Consider the following 21,849-nt stretch of genomic DNA (forward strand, 5'->3'; position numbering starts at 1 on the left):
ACAAAACTTAGCTTTGGTTGAATCTCCTCTTTAATTTCCTTCAATATTAGCAGAAAAATGATCCAATTTGCGATCCTCATTAGTTTAGGTTCCCAGTGACTGACACTCGCGGCACTTAAATGCGCTATTAAAATTGGATCATTTCCAGAACTGTGGGCTTTCTGGCGAGCTCAGCAAAAGGATTCATCTTGACAACCTAATTTGGTAGAAGTCAGACCTCCCAATGGTTTCTTGAATCATAAATTCTGGTTCGGACACTCCCTGACCAAAAAGCAATTAATAACTGACAAGCCTTTGTTTCCTGATTGTTAGACTTTGCCAGCTTTAAAAACAGCTGCAATTCAGCAGGCTAATATAGTATGCATTACATGGTATAATACTCTTGTCAGTAGTGTATTACTGTCAGCACTGTATTACCTGATTTCCAGTGAGCAATGTCACAGCACATATCCTAACCTGTACATACCACTTCCTCAAAGGCTTAATGGAATTACTTCAACAATGGTTTTAAAAGGACAAGCCAAGCTAAACATAAACCATCTACATAGACATAAGTTATTTAAGGTTTTTTTGTTCTCTTGAGTATCGTTGGTCTCTGGAACTCTCTTCCCAGAAAGCAGTGGTCATTGAATTTATTCAAGGCAGAGTTAGACAGGTTTTTGAGAGCCAAGGTAAGTCCAGGGTTATAAGGGCCAGACAGCAAGATGGGGTTGAAGCCACAACCAGATCAGCCATGATCTTATTGAATGGTGGAGCAGGCTCGAAGGGCTGAATGGCCGACTCCTGTTCCCATGTCCCTATCCCATGAGCACCATGGTGAATCTGCTGCTACAAACACATAAAGTTAAAGTAAAAGAGCAACTTGCATTTGTATAACGCCCATATCCTAAAACATCCCAAGGAATGTCATCAAACATACATTTAACATTGTGCCACATTGAAGAGATGAGATTTTTTTTTTTATTCATTCACGGGATGTGGGCGTTGCTGGCTGGGCCAGCATTTATTGCCCGTCCCCTAATTGCCCTCGAGAAGGTGATGATGAGCTGCCGCCTTGAACCGCTGCAGTCCATATGATATAGGTACACCCACTGTGCTGTTCGGGAGGGAGTTCCAGGATTTTGACCCATGGGTTAAGCCCCTCGCAAGTGGCTCCCTTACGTAGCTTTACTATGGATGTTCACATCTAGAAAACTTACAAAATTCTTGTTTTTTTTTGGAATAAATTCCGTTTTGAAACAGAACTTTAATACTAAAGCGTATCAGTAAATCAGAACTTTCTACCTTCGGTGATTCCTTTGTGTCGTTGGGCTGCATTTAGCTAATTTAATTTAATCTTTTGCCTGTGCTAGATTTTACCCACGTCAACAGGATTGCCACCCGGCTGGGAAGTAAAGAAGGACGACAAGGGAAGAGCTTATTACGTCAACCACAATAACCGAACCACTAGCTGGACACGACCTGTAATGCAGGCAAGTTATACTACAGACTGTCAGATTATACGTGAATCTGTTCTGCTTGCAGGGCCTAAGGGGAAAATTTTGTCATGGTTTTATCAGTATGGTGAAATTAAGGAAATTTGTAACTGATAATGATTCCATGTACACATTTATTTCTTAGATGGATTGTTAGCTGAATGAAAATTCTGGCTTACTGTCAGCTCAATTGCACATTTTTTGAAATGTATCAGCTATTTTGACATTGAAAGCAAAATTTTTTTTGGATGCGAACTGATGTTATATTGCTCCTCCCATCAGAAGGTGTTCCGATCTCAGTCACAAACTTCACCATTGTTGCTGTCAGTGCAGTCCTTTAATCAAATGCTGTGAATGAGTTTAGGATTTAGCTTCTAAAATTCCCTGCCTTGAATTCCTCTTCCTCCTCCTCCTCTTTCTCCACCACATCCTAGCCAGAAAGAGTGGATTGATTGTTCTGCCACTGTAATTGTTTTCTCCATGGTTGATCCAGCCAAGAACTTGTGAAACTGAGATTCAAATTTGATGATCTACTGCCAGAATTACTGGCCTAGAGATCTGGGCTATTTTTCATGATATCCTAAGTGATTGATGGGCTCTGTCATGTATTCAATGGGAACAGAGCCCAGATGTAACCAGCTGTTCTTTAAACCTCCACCATACATTCAGGCACTTAGCTGGTCACATGCATTGCCCACAATTTTAGAGAAGTGGCTATAAAGAATGTGGAGCTATTAAATTTTGTTTACGAGGTAAAATGGTTTTAGAAGCTGGTGTTACATTTTGGTCATGTCACTGGATGGTACATGGGGCAAAATCTTTCGCTCAACGTGCTGGGCACCCCGACAAACTCGAGCGTAAAATAACACAAGATGGCGTTGGGTGAGCATCCTGACGTCATCGCGCACTCGCACGATATTTCGGTTGGCGGCCACACACGGGTGCTGGAGCTGCGCCCGCTATTAATTAAGAGGCCAGTTAAGGCCAGTAAAAAGTCAATTGACGCAGATTTTTGTTGCCCATGTGATTTTGCGCTCGTCGCACGGGCAAAACAGGCAAGCGGCCAGCCAACAATTCCAAAAGCCTCATCCACGGGCGGGATAAAAAGGGTTAGCAGCATTTCCAGTGTGAGTAGTGAGGAGTTTAGTAGATAGTTTGCTGCTGGTGACTTATTGGTATGTGGCGGCTTCATCTCTGTTCAGGGCTTCATTGTTAGCATTTCCAGACTTCATTTCAGGACCCCTTGGTGTCTCCAAGGACCCTGGAGAATTCAGACCGTGTGGAACCTTCCAGGTATCAGACAGCCTTCCCTTACCCTGGTAATGGGGATTGTGGTCTCTGCAGGAGGCACCTCCTCTGACGAAGAGAGGGCCATAAGGGAGAGGAGGCCGGGTGTCCCTATGCAGCTTCCAGGGGAGGGACCTGTGGGAGGAGAGGTGCAGGCACAAGGGGCACAGGGCCAGCTGGCAGTCCAAGGCATTAGGGGCCGCAAAAGATGCCACTATCCTGCTGCCAGGGTTTACAGGCGACCATGCAGCTACCTCAATATGTCTGAGGTGCAATGGTGAAGGAGGCTCTGCCTCTGAAGGAGACAGTCACCTCCATCTGTCAGATGATTGGGCCCGAGATCACCTCTGATTGTGTGGGTGGACACCCCATGCCAGTGGCTCTGAAGGTCACAGTGCCCCTCAACTATGCACCTGGCTCTTTCCAGGGGTCAGTGGGGGATCTGTGTGGAGTTTCCCAATCAGTTTCCATAGATGCGTTAAGCTGGTGACAGAAGCTCTGTTCAGGCGGGTATTGACTTTCCTTCATTTCCGTATGGACGATGCCAGCCAGGCTGAGTGACCCAGCGATTGCTGGGCTCCTCCACATCCAGGGTGCATTCGACTGTACACATGTGGCCACCAAGGCACCAGCGGGTGAGCCCGGTGCCTTCGTTAAAAGGACGGGATTCCACTCCATGAACATGCAGATAGTGTGTGACCACAGGATGCAGATTCTGCAAGTCTGTGCAAGGTAACCTTGCGCTCCCATGACACGTACATCCTGAGATATTCCCAGGTGCCGAGGCTGTTCAGTGTTCCAGCCCGACTGTGCTCCGCGCACTCTCTCTCTGCGCTCTCTCGCTCCGTTTTCTCTCTCTCTCGCTGCATTCTCTCTCTCTCTCTCGCTGCATTCTCTCTCTCTCGCGCGCTCTCTCCCTCTCTCTCTCCCTCTCTCGCACGCTCTTTCTCTCTCCCTCTCTTGCGCGCTCTCTCTCCCTCTCTCGCGTGCTCTCTCTCCCTCTCTCGCGCGCTCTCTCTCCCTCTCTCGCGCTCTCTCTCCCTCTCTCGCGCGCTCTCTCCCTCTCTCGCGCGCTGTCTCCCTCTCTCGCGCGCTCTGTCTCCCTCTCTCGCGCGCTCTCTCTCCCTCTCTTGCGCGCTCTCTCTCCCTCTCTCGCGCTCTCTCTCTCTCTCCCTCTCTCGCGCGCTCTCTCTCTCTCCCTCTCTCGCGCGCTCTCTCTCTCTCCCTCTCTCGCGCGCTCTCTCTCTCTCCCTCTCTCGCGCGCTCTCTCTCCCTCTCTCGCGCGCTCTCTCTCTCCCTCCCTCGCTGCATGCCCTCTCCCTCTCGCTGCGCACGTTCTCCCTCTCCCCCTCTCACTGCGCACACTCTCCCTCTCCCTCTCTCGCTGCGCACGCTCTCCCTCTCCCTCTCTCGCTGCGCACGCTCTCCCTCTCCCTCTCTCGCTGCGCACGCTCTCCCTCTCCCTCTCTCGCTGCGCACGCTCTCCCTCTCCCTCTCTCGCTGCGCACGCTCTCCCTCTCCCTCTCTCGCTGCGCACGCTCTCCCTCTCCCTCTCTCGCTGCGCACGCTCTCCCTCTCCCTCTCTCGCTGCGCACGCTCTCCCTCTCCCTCTCGCTGCGCACGCTCTCCCTCTCCCCCTGTGCAGGCCCCCACTTGCCCTCTCTCCCTTACCCCACTGTTTTGGATTCTTGCAGACTCCCTTGCCTCATAAACCTTGCATTTGTGAAATGTTACTTTAGTGATCTCTTGCTCCTTTTTTACAATCACTGTTGTGCCTGCGCATTGTTTAGCTCTTTTTATTTTGCTGGTCTCTTCCTTTAGCATTGTTCCTGTTAATAGATCTCCAAGCCAAACCTGTCCATTATCAACACAAGTTTGAACGTTGCAAATCTTTCTGAAACCTCTGACCCCAATCAGTGAACTTCTTTTGCATCTAGCCCGCCATATGTGTTACAAATTGCAGAAACTTCCCTTTGTAAATATCAGTCCCAAAATGATAAGTTTATGGCAAAATAAATCAAAGTCATGATGCCTAAGAAGCTGTTGCTTGTCCCTTTTGCATTTTACATTTCGGTGGTCTAACGTGGTTCAATGGTTTAAGTTGAAATAAATTGTCTCAATTCTGTACTTGACGTCTTATTAATGGGAAGTATTTTGATTTTGGGCGCAGACCACTAGTGAAGCAGTACAGCCAAAACCCTGTCGGAGCCCCACAGCATATCTTCCTCCTACAGTGTCTCCTCAAGATTCCCCACAAAGCTCCCCAAACCATCAACGGAAATATGAATTGGGCTTTCTCCCTCCAGGCTGGGAAGTCCGAAATGTAACCAATGGTAGACCTTTCTTCATTGATCACAATACCAAAACTACAACATGGGTAAGGAGAAGCCCACCAGTTGCGTTGAGTGAAGATTTATTTGTCAATATTCTCCTCTGCTGAGTGGGAGAACATTATCAGTAATGTGCAATGTATAGTACATTGAAAAGCATTTATTTTTAATAGTGTATACTGAATTCAATAGAGATATGATATTTTATTCATAAATTACAAACCAAGATAAATGCTATCACAATCTCCCGTCTACATTTCTACCACAAGATAAGTGATACTCAGACAAGTTGTAGCTTCCCTACCACCAGCACCTTGGTTGAGATCAGCTGATTCAACACAGGTTGGGGATTCGACCATGAACCACCTCGACCTGTATAGCTTAGCTGCTCAGTGCTGTTTTGATGCATTACATTGTGTCTGTGGCAAGAACCTTCGGAGGAGAAGCCAAATGGAATACTGCTGAAATCCTGCAGCGTTGGTCAGAATTAAAATACTGTTTCATTTGGGTCTCGATTGTGGAGAGCATGCAGAGAAGGGAAAGTAGGTGACACGTTGGTTTAAGAGGTTAGTTGAGTTAATTCAGATTATTCCCCTCTCAATATCTCAAGCATAATTTTTTCAAAGTACATAAAATGGCAAAATGAATGAGCTGAATTTGCGTTCTTTTCAATAAATCGTAGTTTAAGATGAACAATTGAAATGTAGGTCTAACGACAACATTTTAACAAGGTGATTGAAGGGTCAATAATGGATAGGGAACCAGAGGAGGTCAGGAGGGGTGACCAAAAGGTGAATTTGAAGATGGGTTTTGCAACTCACTGGGGATAGGTTCACTTCAAGTGTTCTTTTTAAATCTCCAGGCGTGTCTGGCACCCAATCTCAATCTGACATGTATCTATTAAATCACAGCCAAAATGGTAGTAGGAAGAAGAAAGTTATAAATGTATCCTATGTGTTAGAAACAGTTCAGAGAAATTTTACTAGACTAATACCAGGAATCGGCAGGTTGTCTTTTGAGGAAAGGTTGGACAGGTTAGGCTTGTATCCACTGGAGTTTAGCAGAATAAGAGGTGACTTGATTGAAACCTTTAAGTACCTGAGGGGTCTTGACAGGGTGGATGTGGAGAGGATGTTTCCTCCTGTGGGAGAATCTAGAATGAGGGGTCACTGTTTAAAAATAAGGGGTCGCTCATTTCAGACACATGAGAAATTTTTTCTGAGGGTCGTGAGCCTTTGGAACTCTCTTCCTCAAGGGCGCTGGAAGCAGAGTCCTTGAATATTTTAAAGGCAGAGCTAGATAGAGTCTTGATTAACAATGGGGAGAAAGGTTATCGGGGTAGGCAGGAATGAGGAGTTGAGGTTACAATCGGTACAGCCATGATCTTATTGAATAGTGGGGCAGGCTCGAGGGGCCGAGTGGCCTCCTCCTGCTCCTAATTCATATGTCTTTGGCATTGATTTAAACACGTGGATTAAACAGAAAGGGTGAAATTAGCTTTTTCTTGTATTTGCTAATTCAGTAGAATATTTGTTTGTTGTTCATTAATCCTGTGCTTTAATCTTGTAACCAGGAGGACCCAAGATTGAAAATTCCAGTTCATATGAGGCACCGATCATCTTTAGACCCTTCAGACCTTGGGCCGCTTCCTGTGAGTTAACCCCTCTCTATTGCTCGTTGCCCCCCAAATTTACATACATATTATATAAGATAGCATATATATAAACATATAAGATATTCTTTACTCATATTAAGTTGTTTCTTCATTTTTGAAAAGAAAGTAATATTGCTAATAGTGACCTATTTTCTCTTATATTGGTCTTTTTTTAAATTCTATTTTGCAACAGCCTGGCTGGGAGGAGAGAGTCCACTCAGATGGTAGAGTTTTCTATATAGACCACAGTGAGTATGATATTTCTTACAATTCTGAAGTGTTATTGTTTTTAACGTAGCATCAATTTTAAACATGGACGTTATTTTGAGCCGGCAGTTGCTTTCAATCTATTAAGTTTCTTCGTATAAATAAAGGGAACATAAATGGAAAATATTTTCTGGCAGATACCAAAGTTACCCAGTGGGAGGATCCTCGCTTACAGAATGTAGCCATCACTGGACCTGTGAGTAAAAAATCTACAATTTCAGAGTTTAGAATTTTACATTATATTTCAATATCCTAGGCTCAACCATCTTCAGCTGTTGCATCAATGACTTTTCCTCCATTATAAGGTCAGACATAGGGATGTTCGCTCATGACTGCACAATGTTCAGCACCATTCACAACTCTCCAGATATTGAAGCAGTCCATGTCTAAACGCAGCAAGACCTGGACAATGTTCAGGCTTGGGCCATAAGTGGCAATTTAAATTCATGCCACACAAGTGCCAGAGAGAATCCAACCATTTCCCCATGACATTCAATGGCATTATCATCGCTGAATGCCCCATTATCAATATTCTGGTGGTTACCGTTGACCAGAAATTGAACTGGAACAGTCATATAAATACTGTGGCTACAAGAGCAGGCCAGAGGTTGGGAATTCTGCAGTGAGTAACTCACCTCCTGACTCCCCAAAGCCTGTCCACCATCTACAAGGCACAAGTCAGGAGTGTGATGGAATACTCTCCACTTGCTTGGACGAATGCAGCTCAAACAACACTCAAAAACCTTGACACCATCCAGGACAAAGCAGCCCGCTTGATTGGCACCCCATCCATCGCCTTCAACATTCATCCCTCTAGTGCCGATGCACGGTGGCAGCAGTGTGTACCATCTGCAAGAGGCACTGTAGCAACTCATGAAGGCTCCTTCGATAGCGCCTTCCAAAACTGCCACCAAGAAGGACACGGGCAACAGATGCATGAGAACACCACCACTTGCAAGTTCCCCTCCAAGCCACACACCGTCCTGGCTTGGAGCGATATTGCCGTTCCTTCACTGTCGCTGGGCCAAAACCCTGGAACTCCCAAACAGCACTCTGGTGTACCTCCGCCACATGGACTGCAGCAGTTCAAGAATGTGGCTCACCACCAGCTTCTCGAGGGCAACTAGGGATGGGCAATAAATGCTGGCCTAACCAGTGATGCCCGCATCCCGTGAGAGGATTAAGACAAATTTTGAAACTATCAATATTGGAAGCTCCAGGTTACTACATTTCCAAGCACCACCTAATTTTGTATAATGTAAATCAAGTAAACAGTTAAATTCAATTGTCAAGCTGATCGCAAATTTAGATTTTAAAAAAGTGTGTTGATTTTGATCCTGTTTTATAGGCTGTGCCTTACTCAAGAGATTACAAACAGAAGTATGATTATTTCAGGAAAAAACTGCGGAAGCCTGTGAGTATTACAGTCAAATAACAGTAGATAATGTTTTTCTCTGTGGCTTCCATTGGTACTGGCACAGAATATTTAAATATTTTGGAAGTAGTTATATCATGATGCTCATGAAGACTGGAATGATAGGGAGTCACCGGAGAAAAGTTTACCGTTTTGTATAGCGCCTTGATTAATCTCAGGAGCATTGTTAATCACACCTATATGAGCTGGTACAAGAAACCAAGTTTATCAAAAATATAATTTATTTATTCATTTTATTCGCTGAGATTAGCCACAAGAATTGCACTTTAGAAAAATGTATGTGCTAAAATGTGTCACTTGAAACATCGCAACATTAATTCATAGCTTCACTTTGGCATGATTTACCAATGAAATAAATTATTGAATGAGAAGTCAGGTCTGGCCATGTAGCCTTTATGTACAGTGCAACAATTTATAATCTACTTTCACCATTTGGCCTTCAGTAACTTTCCTTTAACTCTGAAGTTCTTCAATTGTAGCTGAAAAAATTGAGACGAAGCAAGGAAATGCTGGAAGAAAGTTGTCTTAAAGTTAGTTGAAGTTTTCTGTTTGGAAAATTTCACCTTTTGCTGCTGATGTGCACATCAATCAGGCCTGCCAGTCTGCCAGGCTGCTCCAGTGATATCAGTTGCCAGGGTGTGTGGGACAGACCCAGCACTGTTCCAAACAGTGGGTAATGTGACTTCAAGCCAGTCTGAGTAGCGCTCGAATCCATCTAACCTGGGTAGAATCACAGCACAGACTGAGAATGCCTGGATATGGCTCTCCTCAGTCTGCTGGATGAGGCTCATGTACTTGTTTGGGTGGCTGTAAAGACTTGCAGAAGAACAGGGAGTTCTTGTGTTCTGATCAATATTTCTCACCAAAACGAAATCACCTAAAACACAATGACTGGCCGCTTGCCTTGTTCCTGTTTCTGTCGTGCACAAACTGACCGCCCACGAAAATAAGTGACTACGCTTCAGAAATGAATTTTTGGTGTAAATTGCGATGGGATGGGCTGAAGGCATTATTTGAATGTAAGGTTTTTTTCATATGTAAATTTTCATATTTGGAATTATCCTTTTGATAGTTTTGCTCTCTCCTCTGGCTGTCTCTACAAAACCAAGCCATCATCGAATCAGTTAATAAGCCCCTCACCCAGAGTGATTTTTCATTTACTTGTAGTCCGATGGCCCAAATCGATTTGAAATGAAGTTGCGCCGTAATGCAATCTTGGAAGATTCCTACAGAAAAATAATGTCTGTGAAGAGAGTGGAGTTCCTTAAAGCCAGACTGTGGATTGAGTTTGACTCTGAAAAAGGATTGGATTATGGTGGCGTTGCCAGGGAGTGGTTTTTTCTCCTCTCCAAGGAGATGTTCAATCCTTATTATGGACTGTTTGAATATTCTGCCACGTAAGTTAATACTTCCCACCCTGAAACCACTGCTTCATATTCATGTCAGAACCCTTAAGCTTAAGAGTGCTGGAATTTTGTACACTCGTTTTTCTTTATTCTTTCATGGGATGTGGGTGTCAATGGCAAGGCCAGCATTTGTTGCCCATCCCTTACCAGGCCATTTCAAAGGGCTGTAAAGAGTCTATCACATTGCTGTTCACCTGGAGTCATGTATAATGGTAGCAAATTTCCCTCTCTAAAGGGCATTAGTGAACCAGATGGGTTTTTACAACAATTGATGATAATTTCAAGGTCACTATTACTGAGACTAGCTTTCAATTCCAGATTTATTAATTGAATTTAAATTCCACCAGCTGCTAAAGTGGGATTTGAACCCATGTCCCCAGAGCAGTAGCCTGGGCCTCTGGATTACTAGTCCAGTGACATTACCACCATGCCACCATCTCCCCCGTTTTATTACTCTTACACCATGGCATAACTGCATTAACCCTTCAGTATATAAATAATTTTACAGTGTTCTTATTGTGCCAAAATGAAACAACATTAATGCAGAGATAGGTGCAGACCCTGTAACGTTCATGTAATGGTTCAATGTTGGTGCAAAGCTCCTTCCTTCTGTTATATTTTAATGTTTTCAAACTAGATTCTGTGTGCTCTTCTATTGCTAAGATGCCCACTGCATGTAATGTCTGCCAGGCTACTGGACTCTAATCATCTAATCCAATCCAATATCCTTTTTTCTTTAGGGACAACTACACCTTACAGATAAATCCAAACTCTGGACTCTGCAATGAGGAGCATCTATCCTACTTTAAGTTCATAGGCCGTGTAGCTGGAATGGCAGTTTATCATGGAAAATTGTTAGATGGTAGGTACATGGATTTCCATTAACATTATTTTAAACCTGGGGATTTTTTGGAAACTTCATAAATCGTGTGCAGGGCAGAGATTTTGCGCTATGTATTTTAGTTGGCAGGATTTCCTAACGCTGGTGTCCAATTATCCACAGTTGCACGAATTCACTCAGTTTTTATTTTTCATTTATGCAGGATTCTTCATCAGGCCCTTGTATAAGATGATGCTTCAGAAGCCAATAACACTGCAGGATATGGAGTCAGTGGTAAGTGTTTCATGCCGTAGGCGTACGGAATAATTGTTCCTTTTGTAGCCGCACTGTCCTGTGTGGAAGTGAGCTCATCTGTCAGGGCAGTTAGTTGAAGTGCTTTGCATGGCCTCATTACAGTGTTCGAGGTGATGGTCTGGGAAGGAGCTGTCAGAGTCCTGTTTCTGATCACTATCCAGTAACCTTTGTTGAAAGTGTTCTGAATCAATGTCGTGCAGTTCTCTTCCCCAGAAAGTATTGGAGCTTGGGTAATTTAATTTACTTATGGCTGAGTTGGATAGACCTTTGATAGACAAGGGAATTGAGGGTTATGTGGGGCAGACAGAGAAGTGGAGTTGAGACCACAATCAGATCAGCCATGATCTTATTGAATGGGGAGCAGACTTGAAGGACCAAATGACCTTCTCCTCCTAAGCCCTGTGTCCCTATGTTAAATGAGGGCAGAATTGGGTTTCACAGCGATGCACACAATGGCAAAATAGCTGTCTGAGCTCAAACCTGTGAAGAATGGCCATGAAAATTTGAAATGCTAATCAGCTACACCGGAAAGTTTTGCAGCTGAGATGCCTGGCAATGATGCTGGTTAGTTGTGCAAGTTGCTGTAGCTTTGAAACAATGTGAAGAATCCAGGAAGTCAGTCAGTTGTAATGGCCAATGACAAACCTCTTGGTTATAAACAAAGGTGATTTTCATTCAATATTGGCAGGTAGCCATTCTGGATTAACTAAACAATGCAGAAAAATGTTATTTACCCATAGCTTTTGAGGTTAAACCCAAACTGGAACCCCCAGTAATTAAAAACAAAAAACTACTGCGGATGCTGGAAATCCAAAACAAAAACAGAATTACCTGGAAAAACTCAGCAGGTCTGGCAACATCGGCGGAGAAGAAAAGAGTTGACGTTTCGAGTCCTCATGACCTTCACCCAGTAATTAGCCACTTGCCGAGCCCTGATCAGATTTGAATCGGGTGTTGAATACGTCTTTGTGTTTGAGCTAGAATGGGTGTGAGCTCCCTTGCACCTTGGAAAATCATTGCTTGAAGCAGGTCATTTTCGAATAATTTAACTTGAAAGAAGGTCAACACCTAAGTAGCCACTAAAGTTGCACCTATTAGTTTTCACAGCCCAAGGAGCGTAAGAAATTGTTCTCGCTGTGAAAACTATTCTATTTTACATGATGGCCAGGATTTTCCGGCCCTGTGATGGTGGAACCTGCAGCGGGAGATTCACCAGCCCAGTCAAAAGCCCAATGCCTTTCATGACTTCAGGATGTCGCAAAACCATTTACAGCCAATGATGTACTTTGTAAAGTGTGATCGCTGTTGTAATGTAGAAACTGCCACAAGACCGTTTGCACAGAGCAAATCGCCACAAACAGCAATTAAATGACTTAAATCATTTGTTTTAGGTTCTGGCTGAGGGATAAGAGGTGACAATCCAAGTGTTATCTTGTGGTTCTCTAAGAAAAATTGTTTTACTTTGTGTACTTAAAACTTCCTAAAAAAAAAATGAGGTTTCCTCCATGAAACTTCATGTCACGTTCCAATTTACAAAAGCTACAAGGGACTGGAGAGCAAGTAGACCCAATTGCAACAGGGCAAAGTAAATAATGCCCTAAAGTAGAGCAACAGGAATATTTACAAGGGCAATCCACAAAAAGCAAGATTTATAAGAGAAGGAAATGATGGACCTTTAGACAGAGGTTAGGGGTACAAAACAAGACTTGTGTGGGGGATAAGAAAAGATGCCAAAACTTTTTCCAGCATGACACCAACAAACAGATAGTGAAGGAGGAACTTGGAATCCTAAGGAACTGGTAGGATGAGTTGCAGACCATAAATGTGCTAAATGGTTACTTGGAGGTTTTTTAACAACGAGTACAGCAACAATTATGACCAGGATTCTTCGTATGGTGGGTGGACTGGGCGGGAGTGGACAGGAGCGGGCAGGAGCGGGCGTGGGGTCGATCGCCATCCGCAATTGGCTGCACGCTGCGGTTTTACGCAGGCGGACCAATTAAGGCCCACCCAGATTTATATGCGGCTGGTAGCGCTCAGCACTACCTGTGCAGATGGAAGAGTGTAGCAATCTCCCTGAGGCAGTGCCACATGAGCTGGGACATGTTTGTAAAGGCGGGAAAATTTATTTATTTATTTTAAAGAAGCTTCAGGAAACCTCATCCCGTCCGTGGATGAGGTTTCCTGAAAAGCGCGAAGGCTGCTTGGGCTTTTTGCCTGCCCGCCAACCTTAAGGTTGGATGGGCAGCATTCTTAAGTATTTCAATTAATTTCTTAAAGGCCTTAATAGGACGTTGAAATCTCAGCGGGCACGCAGCCGACTCATTGCGCGTCATTTTATGCGTTGGCATGTTGCTGAAAAAATTCAGCCCTATGTCTCCAGCCTCAACATGATTCCTGCAGTCCAACTGTGTCCTATCAGTTCTGAGGTTTATATTACTGATAGATGTACACACGCATGAATAGCTGTTGTCTTGTTGAAGAATGAGAATTCTTCTGTATCAGGATTAAATTCTCTTAAACCTTTAATCTATTCTGTGTTATTGAGCCTTTGTTCTCCAGCTAGCCTATCATAAATTCCCATTTCAGTCCTTCATGCTTAAATTTTCAGCCAAAGGAAACTATTTATTTTCAATAATTTACCACTACACTGCGAGAGAAGAAAATTCCTCTTCCAAGACACAGTTTTCCACAAATATTTGCACGATCTGAAGTCCTTTTTGAAAGTAGATTCTGTTATTCGACAGGCACGTGGGATCTAGCCTTTTCTCCAGCTTTTGTCCTTGGCTCGTATTTTTACCTTAATCCTGTGCCAAACATTTTTGAGTGTGGTTGCAGCTCAGTTAGACGAACCCATTCAGCTAACCTAGTTACCATGGAACACTAAAAAATCTCAAGCAGCAAAGGAAAAAACAAAAACAATTTGAAGTCCAATATTAGCCGTTTGGATATTTTGTATGGGAGTTAGAATGGAGGGTTAGTTTTCAAGTGTTTGAGTTTTTTTTCACACAATAATCATTGAAGTAATCTGGGAAAAGAGGCCCCCTTCTGTTTTTTTTTCAGAATTGAGAGTTTGTAAAATGTAAATGGTACAGCATCTTACACTTTGTGATGCAATTTATTCAGAAAAAGGTTTATAAATGAGGATGCATAATTCAACAGTGTGAACTTCTAACAAGTAATGTTTAATGTTACAGGATAGTGAGTATTACAACTCACTAATGTGGATTCTTGAAAATGATCCAACTGATTTGGATCTTCGATTTGTGGTTGACGAAGAGCTTTTTGGTCAGGTTAGTATGCATTTGTGCATTGACTGTAATTAAATTAGCTTACAATGAAACCGTTGTATTGAATTGGTGACTGTTTTGAGTGCAAACATTCGGCCTGTAAAACTCATTGATTAGTTGTAGCTGGACCAAAACTTCTGTAATAAAGTCGACTTTGAGTGCTGTACGGCAACGTTTAGCTCTGTTACATTGTTCGCTTACTGCATTGACTTTCATATTTTCATATTTATATACACATGTTTATACATATATTTATACATACATATATATGTTTATATACATATCCAGAGCACTCTGTGCTTGTTTGCAAAATTGAATTTTGTATCCTGTTTTACAGGACAGGATGCGCAAACATAAATTTCAAGCAAAGCGCCATGTTTAGCACCGCTTAGTAGTTTGGAAGTATCTATAGAACAGTTGGAGCATGCTTTTGTACTCAGTGGTACCAGGTTTTGCATTGCAGTGAAGTAATTGACTGTCCCAGTTGTACTTTCGCTGAACAGATGCTGCAGATTAAAGCTCCCATGATAGTCAGTTATTTTCCTGTGTGACAAATGATGCAGAGCAAGACATCTAACATCCAACATTTCTCAGAGCTTTATTGTATTTGAGCTTCTGTTGTTCACCTCCTCAGCAAGATGAGCAGAAGAGCTGTCAAATACCGTTTCATTGAAATTGACAACTTACAATGTTAGTTGTTTGAGAGGACACTTTACAGTGCTCCATGTGCCTCTGCAATATGTGTCTTTAATCAAGACCACTGTAATATTTGGATGATACTTTGTGATTTGTTAGATGTAGAAGTAATAGGCTGAGCTTGAAATTGCTGAACAGTTTGACTTTAGGGAGTTGAAGAACAGACATTTACCTTTCAAGAAATCGTTACTTTTCTTGTGACATCACATGGGTAGCAGTCAGAGTACATTCACAGGTGCTTTTTGACATCTTGTCGCTTAGTGATAAGGAACAGCATTTTAAGCCATAATTATGTAACACAATTTTTAGCAAAAGCCTCATTGGAAACTGGGACAACATTAACTTGTTGCTTGAAAAAGTGTTAAATTTGACCCTTTGAGGTGACATAGAGTTACCAGCTGATATACTTGTTTGCAAATTCATGGACTGATCCAAAAATAAAACAAGGGTTTTTCTCATTACGTGTGTGATGCAACCGTTTAAGACTTAGGCTTTGATTAGTTGGGAAAGTGCCTCTTAAAACCAGTTGAACTCAAATTCTTCATCTGTTTTAACAGTGTTAGCACGGTTACAATTTGAGTCCTTGGTATTTAAATAGCTTTATTATTGATAATACTACAGGTACAGTACCCCAAATCTGGCTATCCAAAAACCAGACATCTTTCTTTAAGCAGGCCATTCGAGAATACCCCATGGAGACAAGTGCATAATTGAAAGTTTAATCTTTTAAGCATTCAGTCCCCAAAAGATTTGTTTTATTTTGCTAGTTTTAGTTAATTGATAAATTACAAAGCTAGAGTAGAAGGCAGAGTTCCAAATGTGTCCCCTGGCCAGCAGTAGAATGAAAAACAAAATGAACGTTTCCATGCATTGTCATGTGGCTGTCATTTCCCACGCTCCGAGTGGTTGCAGCGAGCCTTCAACCCACCCAACCCAGCTCGTCCTGACCCAACCTGAACCTTGGTCACAACATGGTGCCAGTCTCGCCATTGGTGCCCTGCTGCAGGCATGGCTGGTGAATGAAAGTACTGTATGGTGGTTTTCTCTGCTACTGATAGGTAAGCAGAGCCAATAACCACCCATGGAAACTATATCTTGCATGACCTTTGGAATTCAAAGAAGCAACATAGCGGAGGGAAATAGCCAGTCTCTCGGGCCAAGCAAGACTCATAAGGGAGGGATAAGCACATAGGACAAGGCATGAGGAAATATGCATAAGGCCGAAGCCAGCCCATCATCTTGCCTCCAAAAACCAGCGAAATCCAAAATCGCTCCTGAGGTTGCCAGTTTTGAGACACTCTACCTGTTAAGAAAAAAAAATTACACTACAATAGCTAGAAATTAACTGAACAAATTGCTTTGGATGTGTCAAATCAAAGGATTAAAATGTTAGATAGGACCGTATTAAAAGTCATGCTACTGGTTGCAAAGTCTTGCATGGCATTTGAAAGATGCCATTTTGTAACTTAGTAAACAATAAATGTGTCCTCTGTAGCGCCAACCACCCTCTAATGGTTTTATAGTTTATGTAAAACACGTTGAATTTATTTTCCTTTCCATCAGACTCAACAACATGAGCTAAAACCTGAAGGATCAGAAATATTGGTTACCAACAAAAACAAGAAAGAATACATTCAGTAAGTGTTTTGAATTTTCTGGAATTATGTCCCTTTTTGTGTAACTAAAGTCAAAGATAGATATTTTAAACTTCGTGTAAAATGTTCAGATACATCTTTTGCTGAATATTTTTACATTCATTAAGATGAATAATATCCTTATGAGAAATTTCTCTGCATTGAACTCCTGCAGTGAGCACTAAGCAATCCCAAGCAAAATAGACCATGAAAGAGCTGCAGAGTAAAGCTTGCTTTTATTTTCCCAGTGATAAACTCTAAATGCTAAAGTCCAGCAATAAATGGTCTACTTCCATGCTCCCCTATTGTAAGTTGGTTCATCTTCAACAGGTTATCTTTATCTGAGTGAGATTCCTAATGTGACCAGCTTTGTGCTGGTAACTGGTATCTGCTTATTACCGGGTTGAGGCTTTGCAGGTATCTTTTAACATGGGGCTTTGAGGTTCCAGTGCAATGGATTTTTATTCAGTTTAGGCTGAATCCAAACTCTGGTCCCAAGGATGAGGGGAAAATATTTCAATACAGTTTGCACTCAATTTGCAAACACTCATCCAACTAAATAATTGTGTACTGAATTTTGAAACCTGCGGTGTGGGGGTCTAATAATTTGGTATATCACTGTTATTTTGCTTTTTTTATTTTAGCCTTGTGATGCAGTGGAGGTTTGTCAATCGAATCCAGGAACAAATGAATTCTTTTAAAGAGGTAACGAGAGATAGTTTTCAGTTAATCTAATTGCCTAGGTTGTGTATTGGCCTGTTTAATATAAGATATTTCCTAATAGGATTAATCTTGGTGCTGAATGTCCTTAAGATTCAAATCATTCGGATATGATGAAGTTAGAAGGGAAGGAAAGGCAAGAGTTCTACCACTGAACAAAGGCTGACATCTTTGCAGTTTAGCTTCTTATTCAAAATGAACATTGTGTTAAATTATATAAGGTTGTGAGGTTTCTTATCCAGGTAATCCTAATGCTCCAGATTTTGCAGTCAGCAGCCAACAAATGGTGCCAGCCATTCATTGCACTTTCACTCGCCCACTGGCTTTCTATAGGCTTTTTCACTAGAACTTGCAGAAACTAGAAATCCATTTTTGCTCATGGCTCTCGGCAGGGGATCTGGGACCTGTGTAAACAGGGCAACAAGCAATGTCTCTCCTTAACCAATCAAATTGAAGTATTCTTAATGAGGCACATAACATCTGAAAGTTTAATTTATAATGTATAATTCAATGCCAAATCACGTACAGAGAGTGAAATAAAGAGAGGGAAAGGAAAATGGGATTGAGAAAGATAAACAAGTCCAAAGTAAAAAAAAACTTCACTAATTGAAATCTGAGGAAATGAGGCTCCACACTTGGAAATGTCAATTTTCAGCACCAGAGGATTTTGATGATAATTAAGACGCGTTACATCATTAAAACTTTACTTCTATTTGAATGGGCAAGTTGTAACTTTTTTTCTCATGTGCTTAGTATCTAGCGGTTAAGTACCATAACTCGTTATTCATGTGTTTTAATGCCAAGTCTCTCAGCTAAATACCATTTACAGTGAAGTTTTTGGAGGAGCAGCACAACTGGGACAGCAGCTTCTGATTTCCGCATTTAACTACACATGTACAGTTGCTGGTCATTGCTGCCCAATTTACACTTAGCCAACAGTGAGCACTGATGGCCTCACCATTATTTTTCCCAAAAAATCCTGCCTAATATATTGATCTCTGCACCCCAGTTTTTCTTGGACAATGCCTTATTGGCAGACCTTTAAATATCAAGAACTTGTTCATGTAGTCCTTGCAGTTTTTTTTAATGCTTTGTATCATTTATATTTTTGTACGAACAATGTAATTAAGAGAAATATATCATTTATACGTCCACTGAATGAAATAACTGGTTTTTAAGTTTTTGTTGTGAAATCAGGATTGATTCACTGTAGAATATGCACATTGACTTGTTTTTTAAAAAGCTTTTAATTGTTTTGCGTTAGTACATAAAATAATTACTTACTGCCTTTGGGGCCACGATACATGTTTGCCGCTAACTAGTTTGAGTTTCAAAGTACATCAACTTCATTATAAAATTAGGTAAATCAAATTTTAAAGTGATTTGTTGTCTAGATGATTTAACTATTGCTGCAGTGAGTGTTGTTATCACTTAGCCACATATTGTTTCTATTTTCAGGGTTTTTTTGAACTGATACCACAAGACCTCATAAAAATATTTGATGAGAATGAATTGGAGGTACCTATGCATTTTGTTCATTTTTTTTGAGTGCAATGTATTTTACATTTCTTTGTTTTGTGTGTTTTGATGCTATTTGTATATTGCTTTCTAGCTGTTAATGTGTGGACTAGGGGATGTGGATGTGAACGACTGGAGGGAGAACACAAAGTACAAAAATAGTTACAATGCAAACCATCCTGTCATACAGTGGTTTTGGAAGGTAATGCAAGAGTGGAAATCCTCATGCGACACATTTAATTGCTGCTGTTCAATAAGATTTAAAACATTGTCACTGTTGTCTGACTATTGAAACGTTGTCACGTTTTCCCTCACTTTTTAGCTTTCTGATATAAATGTACTGATTCAATAAAAGAAAACTCCTAATCACAGAATCACACAGTGCAGAAGAGGCCCTTCGGCCCATCGAGTCTGCACCGACATGTGAGAAAAACCTGACCTACCTACCTAATCCCATTTACCAGCACTTGGCCCATAGCCTTGAATGTTATGATGTGCTGAGTGCTCATCCAGGTACTTTTTAAAGGTTGTGAGGCAACCCGCCTCCACCACCCTCCCAGGCAGCGCATTCCAGACCGTCACCACCCTCTGGGTAAAAAAGTTTTTCCTCACGTCCCCCCTAAACCTCCTGCCCCTCACCTTGAACTTATGTCCCCTCGTGACTGACCCTTCAACTAAGGGGAACAGCTATTCCCTATCCACCCTGTCCATGCCCCTCATAATCTTGTACACCTCGATCAGGTCGCCCCTCAGTCTTCTCTGCTCCAACAAAAACAACCCAAGTCTATCCAACCTCTCTTAATAACTTAAATGTTTCACCCCGGGCAACATCCTGGTGAATCTCCTCTGCACCCACTCCAGTAAAATCACATCCTTCCTATAATGTGGCGACCAGAACTACACACAGTACTCCAGCTGTGGCCTCACCAAGGTTCTATACAACTCCAACATGACCTCCCTACTTTTGTAATCTATGCCCCGATTGATAAAGGCAAGTGTCCCATATGCCTTTTTCACCACCCCACTAACATGCCCCTCCACCTTCAGAGATCTATGGATACACGCGCCAAAGTCCATTTGTTACTCAGAACTTCCTAGTGTCATGCTGTTCATTGAATGCTTCCTTGTCAGATTACTCCTTCAAAATGTATCACCTCACACTTTTCAGGGTTAAATTCCATCTGCCACTTATCTATCCATTTGACCATCCCGTCTATATCTTCCTGTAGCCCAAGACAGTCAACCTCACTGTTAACCACCCGGCCAATCTTTGTGTCATCCGCAAACTTACTAATCCTCCTACATAGTCATCTATGTCGTTTGTATAAATGACAAATAATAGGGGACCCAGCACAGATCCCTGTGATACGCCACTGGACACTGGCTTCCAGTCACTAAAGCATCCTTCTGTCATCACCCTCTGCCTCCTACAACTAAGCCAATTTTGAATCCACCTCATCAAATTACCCTGTATCCCATGTGCATTTGCCTTCTTTTTAAGTCTCCCATGTGGGACCTTGTCAAAGGCTTTGCTGAAATCCATATAAACTACATCAACTGCACTACCCTCATCAACACACCTGGTCACCTCCTCAAAAAATTCAATCAAATTTGTTAGGTATGTCCTTCTTCTGACAAAGCCATTCTGACTATCCCTGATCAAATCTTGCCTCTCCAAGTGGAGATAGATTCTCTCCTTCAGAATTTTCTCCAATAGTTTCCCCACCACTGACGTGAGACTTACTGGCCTGTAGTTCCCTGGCTTATCTCTACAACCTTTCTTAAATAGCGGAACCACATTAGCTGTTCTCCAGTCCTCAGGCACCTCCCCCGTGGCCAGAGAGTTTGGGTAAAAATTTGGGTAAAAGCCCCTGTGATCTCCTCCCTTGCCTTCCTCAGGAGCCTGGGACACAAATCATCCAGACCTGGAGATTTGTCCACTTTTAAGCCTGCCAACACTTCCAATATCTTGTCACTCCCTGTATCAATTTGCTCAAGAACCTCGCAGTCTCTCTCCCCTATTCGAAATAGCTATATATTTTTTAAAAAATACTCCTTTGACAAAGAAGACTACCCAGACAAAGAGAAGGATGAAGCAAGCAGTTTCCTATCTGCTGACCTTCCTTTCCGTTAGCCTAAAAAGATTAGAAGCTCTTATAGGGGGTGAAGGAGGGAATAAATGAGGAGAGACAAAAAAAGGAACATTTCAGGTCTGTAAAATTTTCCTGTGTATATTGGAACAAAAGTGGAAGTGGAAGAAATGAGGACTTGCAAAAATAAAAATCATTTTTTGTCCTTGTGCAGACAGTGCTCTTGATGGATTCAGAAAAGCGTATTCGATTCCTGCAGTTTGTGACTGGTACCTCTCGGGTACCTATGAATGGATTTGCTGAACTCTACGGTAAGCAGAGTTGAACATATGAAAGTTCTTTTTTTTTTTAAAAGTAGTGCAAGTATTTTTCTTGCTGCTCCAAAATTTGGACGAAGTTCTTTAGAAATGAAAAATGCATCTGTGATTACTCCACTTGATTTCTTCCACAAACTGCTGTTGATGCTGGGTCAATTGCTAATTTTAAATCTGAGATTGAAAGGTGTTTGTTATTCAAAGGTATTCAGGAATATGGGGTAAAGGTGGGTAACATGAAGTTAGTTTGCAGATTATCCGTGATTGAATTGAATGGCGGGAACAGACAGGCTCAAGGGGCTAAGAGCTAACTCCTATTCCTATGAATAAACAAATAATTGTTTTTCTATTAAAAGCTTTGTTCTTGTCTTTTACTCTTAGGATCAAATGGACCACAGTTATTTACTATTGAGCAGTGGGGAACGCCTGAAAAATTACCCAGAGCCCACACATGGTAACTTTGATATTTTGGTTGTTGCTTGTTGGCTTTTAACAACTTAGGTTGGGGGTGGGGGGAAGAAAAACTGGATCGAGTTGCTAACTCTGGAATGTAAAAATCCATATTGATTGCACAGAAAAGAACACAATATAATCAAGC

General features: G+C 42.1%; 1 protein-coding gene across 1 annotated transcript in view; it reads left to right on the top strand.

Moving 5' to 3' along the window:
• Window positions 1-21,849, top strand: part of nedd4a (NEDD4 E3 ubiquitin protein ligase a) — a 123,470-nt gene that overhangs the window by 99,395 nt on the left and 2,226 nt on the right. The window contains exons 13-28 of the mRNA XM_078530344.1: window positions 1,353-1,472; window positions 4,933-5,139; window positions 6,666-6,743; window positions 6,940-6,994; window positions 7,151-7,209; window positions 8,362-8,427; window positions 9,616-9,845; window positions 10,595-10,716; window positions 10,898-10,968; window positions 14,187-14,282; window positions 16,539-16,612; window positions 17,254-17,314; window positions 18,788-18,847; window positions 18,942-19,049; window positions 21,152-21,248; window positions 21,633-21,705. Coding sequence (XP_078386470.1) covers window positions 1,353-1,472; window positions 4,933-5,139; window positions 6,666-6,743; window positions 6,940-6,994; window positions 7,151-7,209; window positions 8,362-8,427; window positions 9,616-9,845; window positions 10,595-10,716; window positions 10,898-10,968; window positions 14,187-14,282; window positions 16,539-16,612; window positions 17,254-17,314; window positions 18,788-18,847; window positions 18,942-19,049; window positions 21,152-21,248; window positions 21,633-21,705 — 1,577 coding nt within the window. The remainder of the gene's footprint in view (window positions 1-1,352; window positions 1,473-4,932; window positions 5,140-6,665; window positions 6,744-6,939; window positions 6,995-7,150; window positions 7,210-8,361; window positions 8,428-9,615; window positions 9,846-10,594; window positions 10,717-10,897; window positions 10,969-14,186; window positions 14,283-16,538; window positions 16,613-17,253; window positions 17,315-18,787; window positions 18,848-18,941; window positions 19,050-21,151; window positions 21,249-21,632; window positions 21,706-21,849) is intronic.

Source organism: Cetorhinus maximus, chromosome 26 (genome assembly GCF_964194155.1).
Source record: "Cetorhinus maximus chromosome 26, sCetMax3.hap1.1, whole genome shotgun sequence".
Taxonomy (NCBI): domain Eukaryota; kingdom Metazoa; phylum Chordata; class Chondrichthyes; order Lamniformes; family Cetorhinidae; genus Cetorhinus; species Cetorhinus maximus.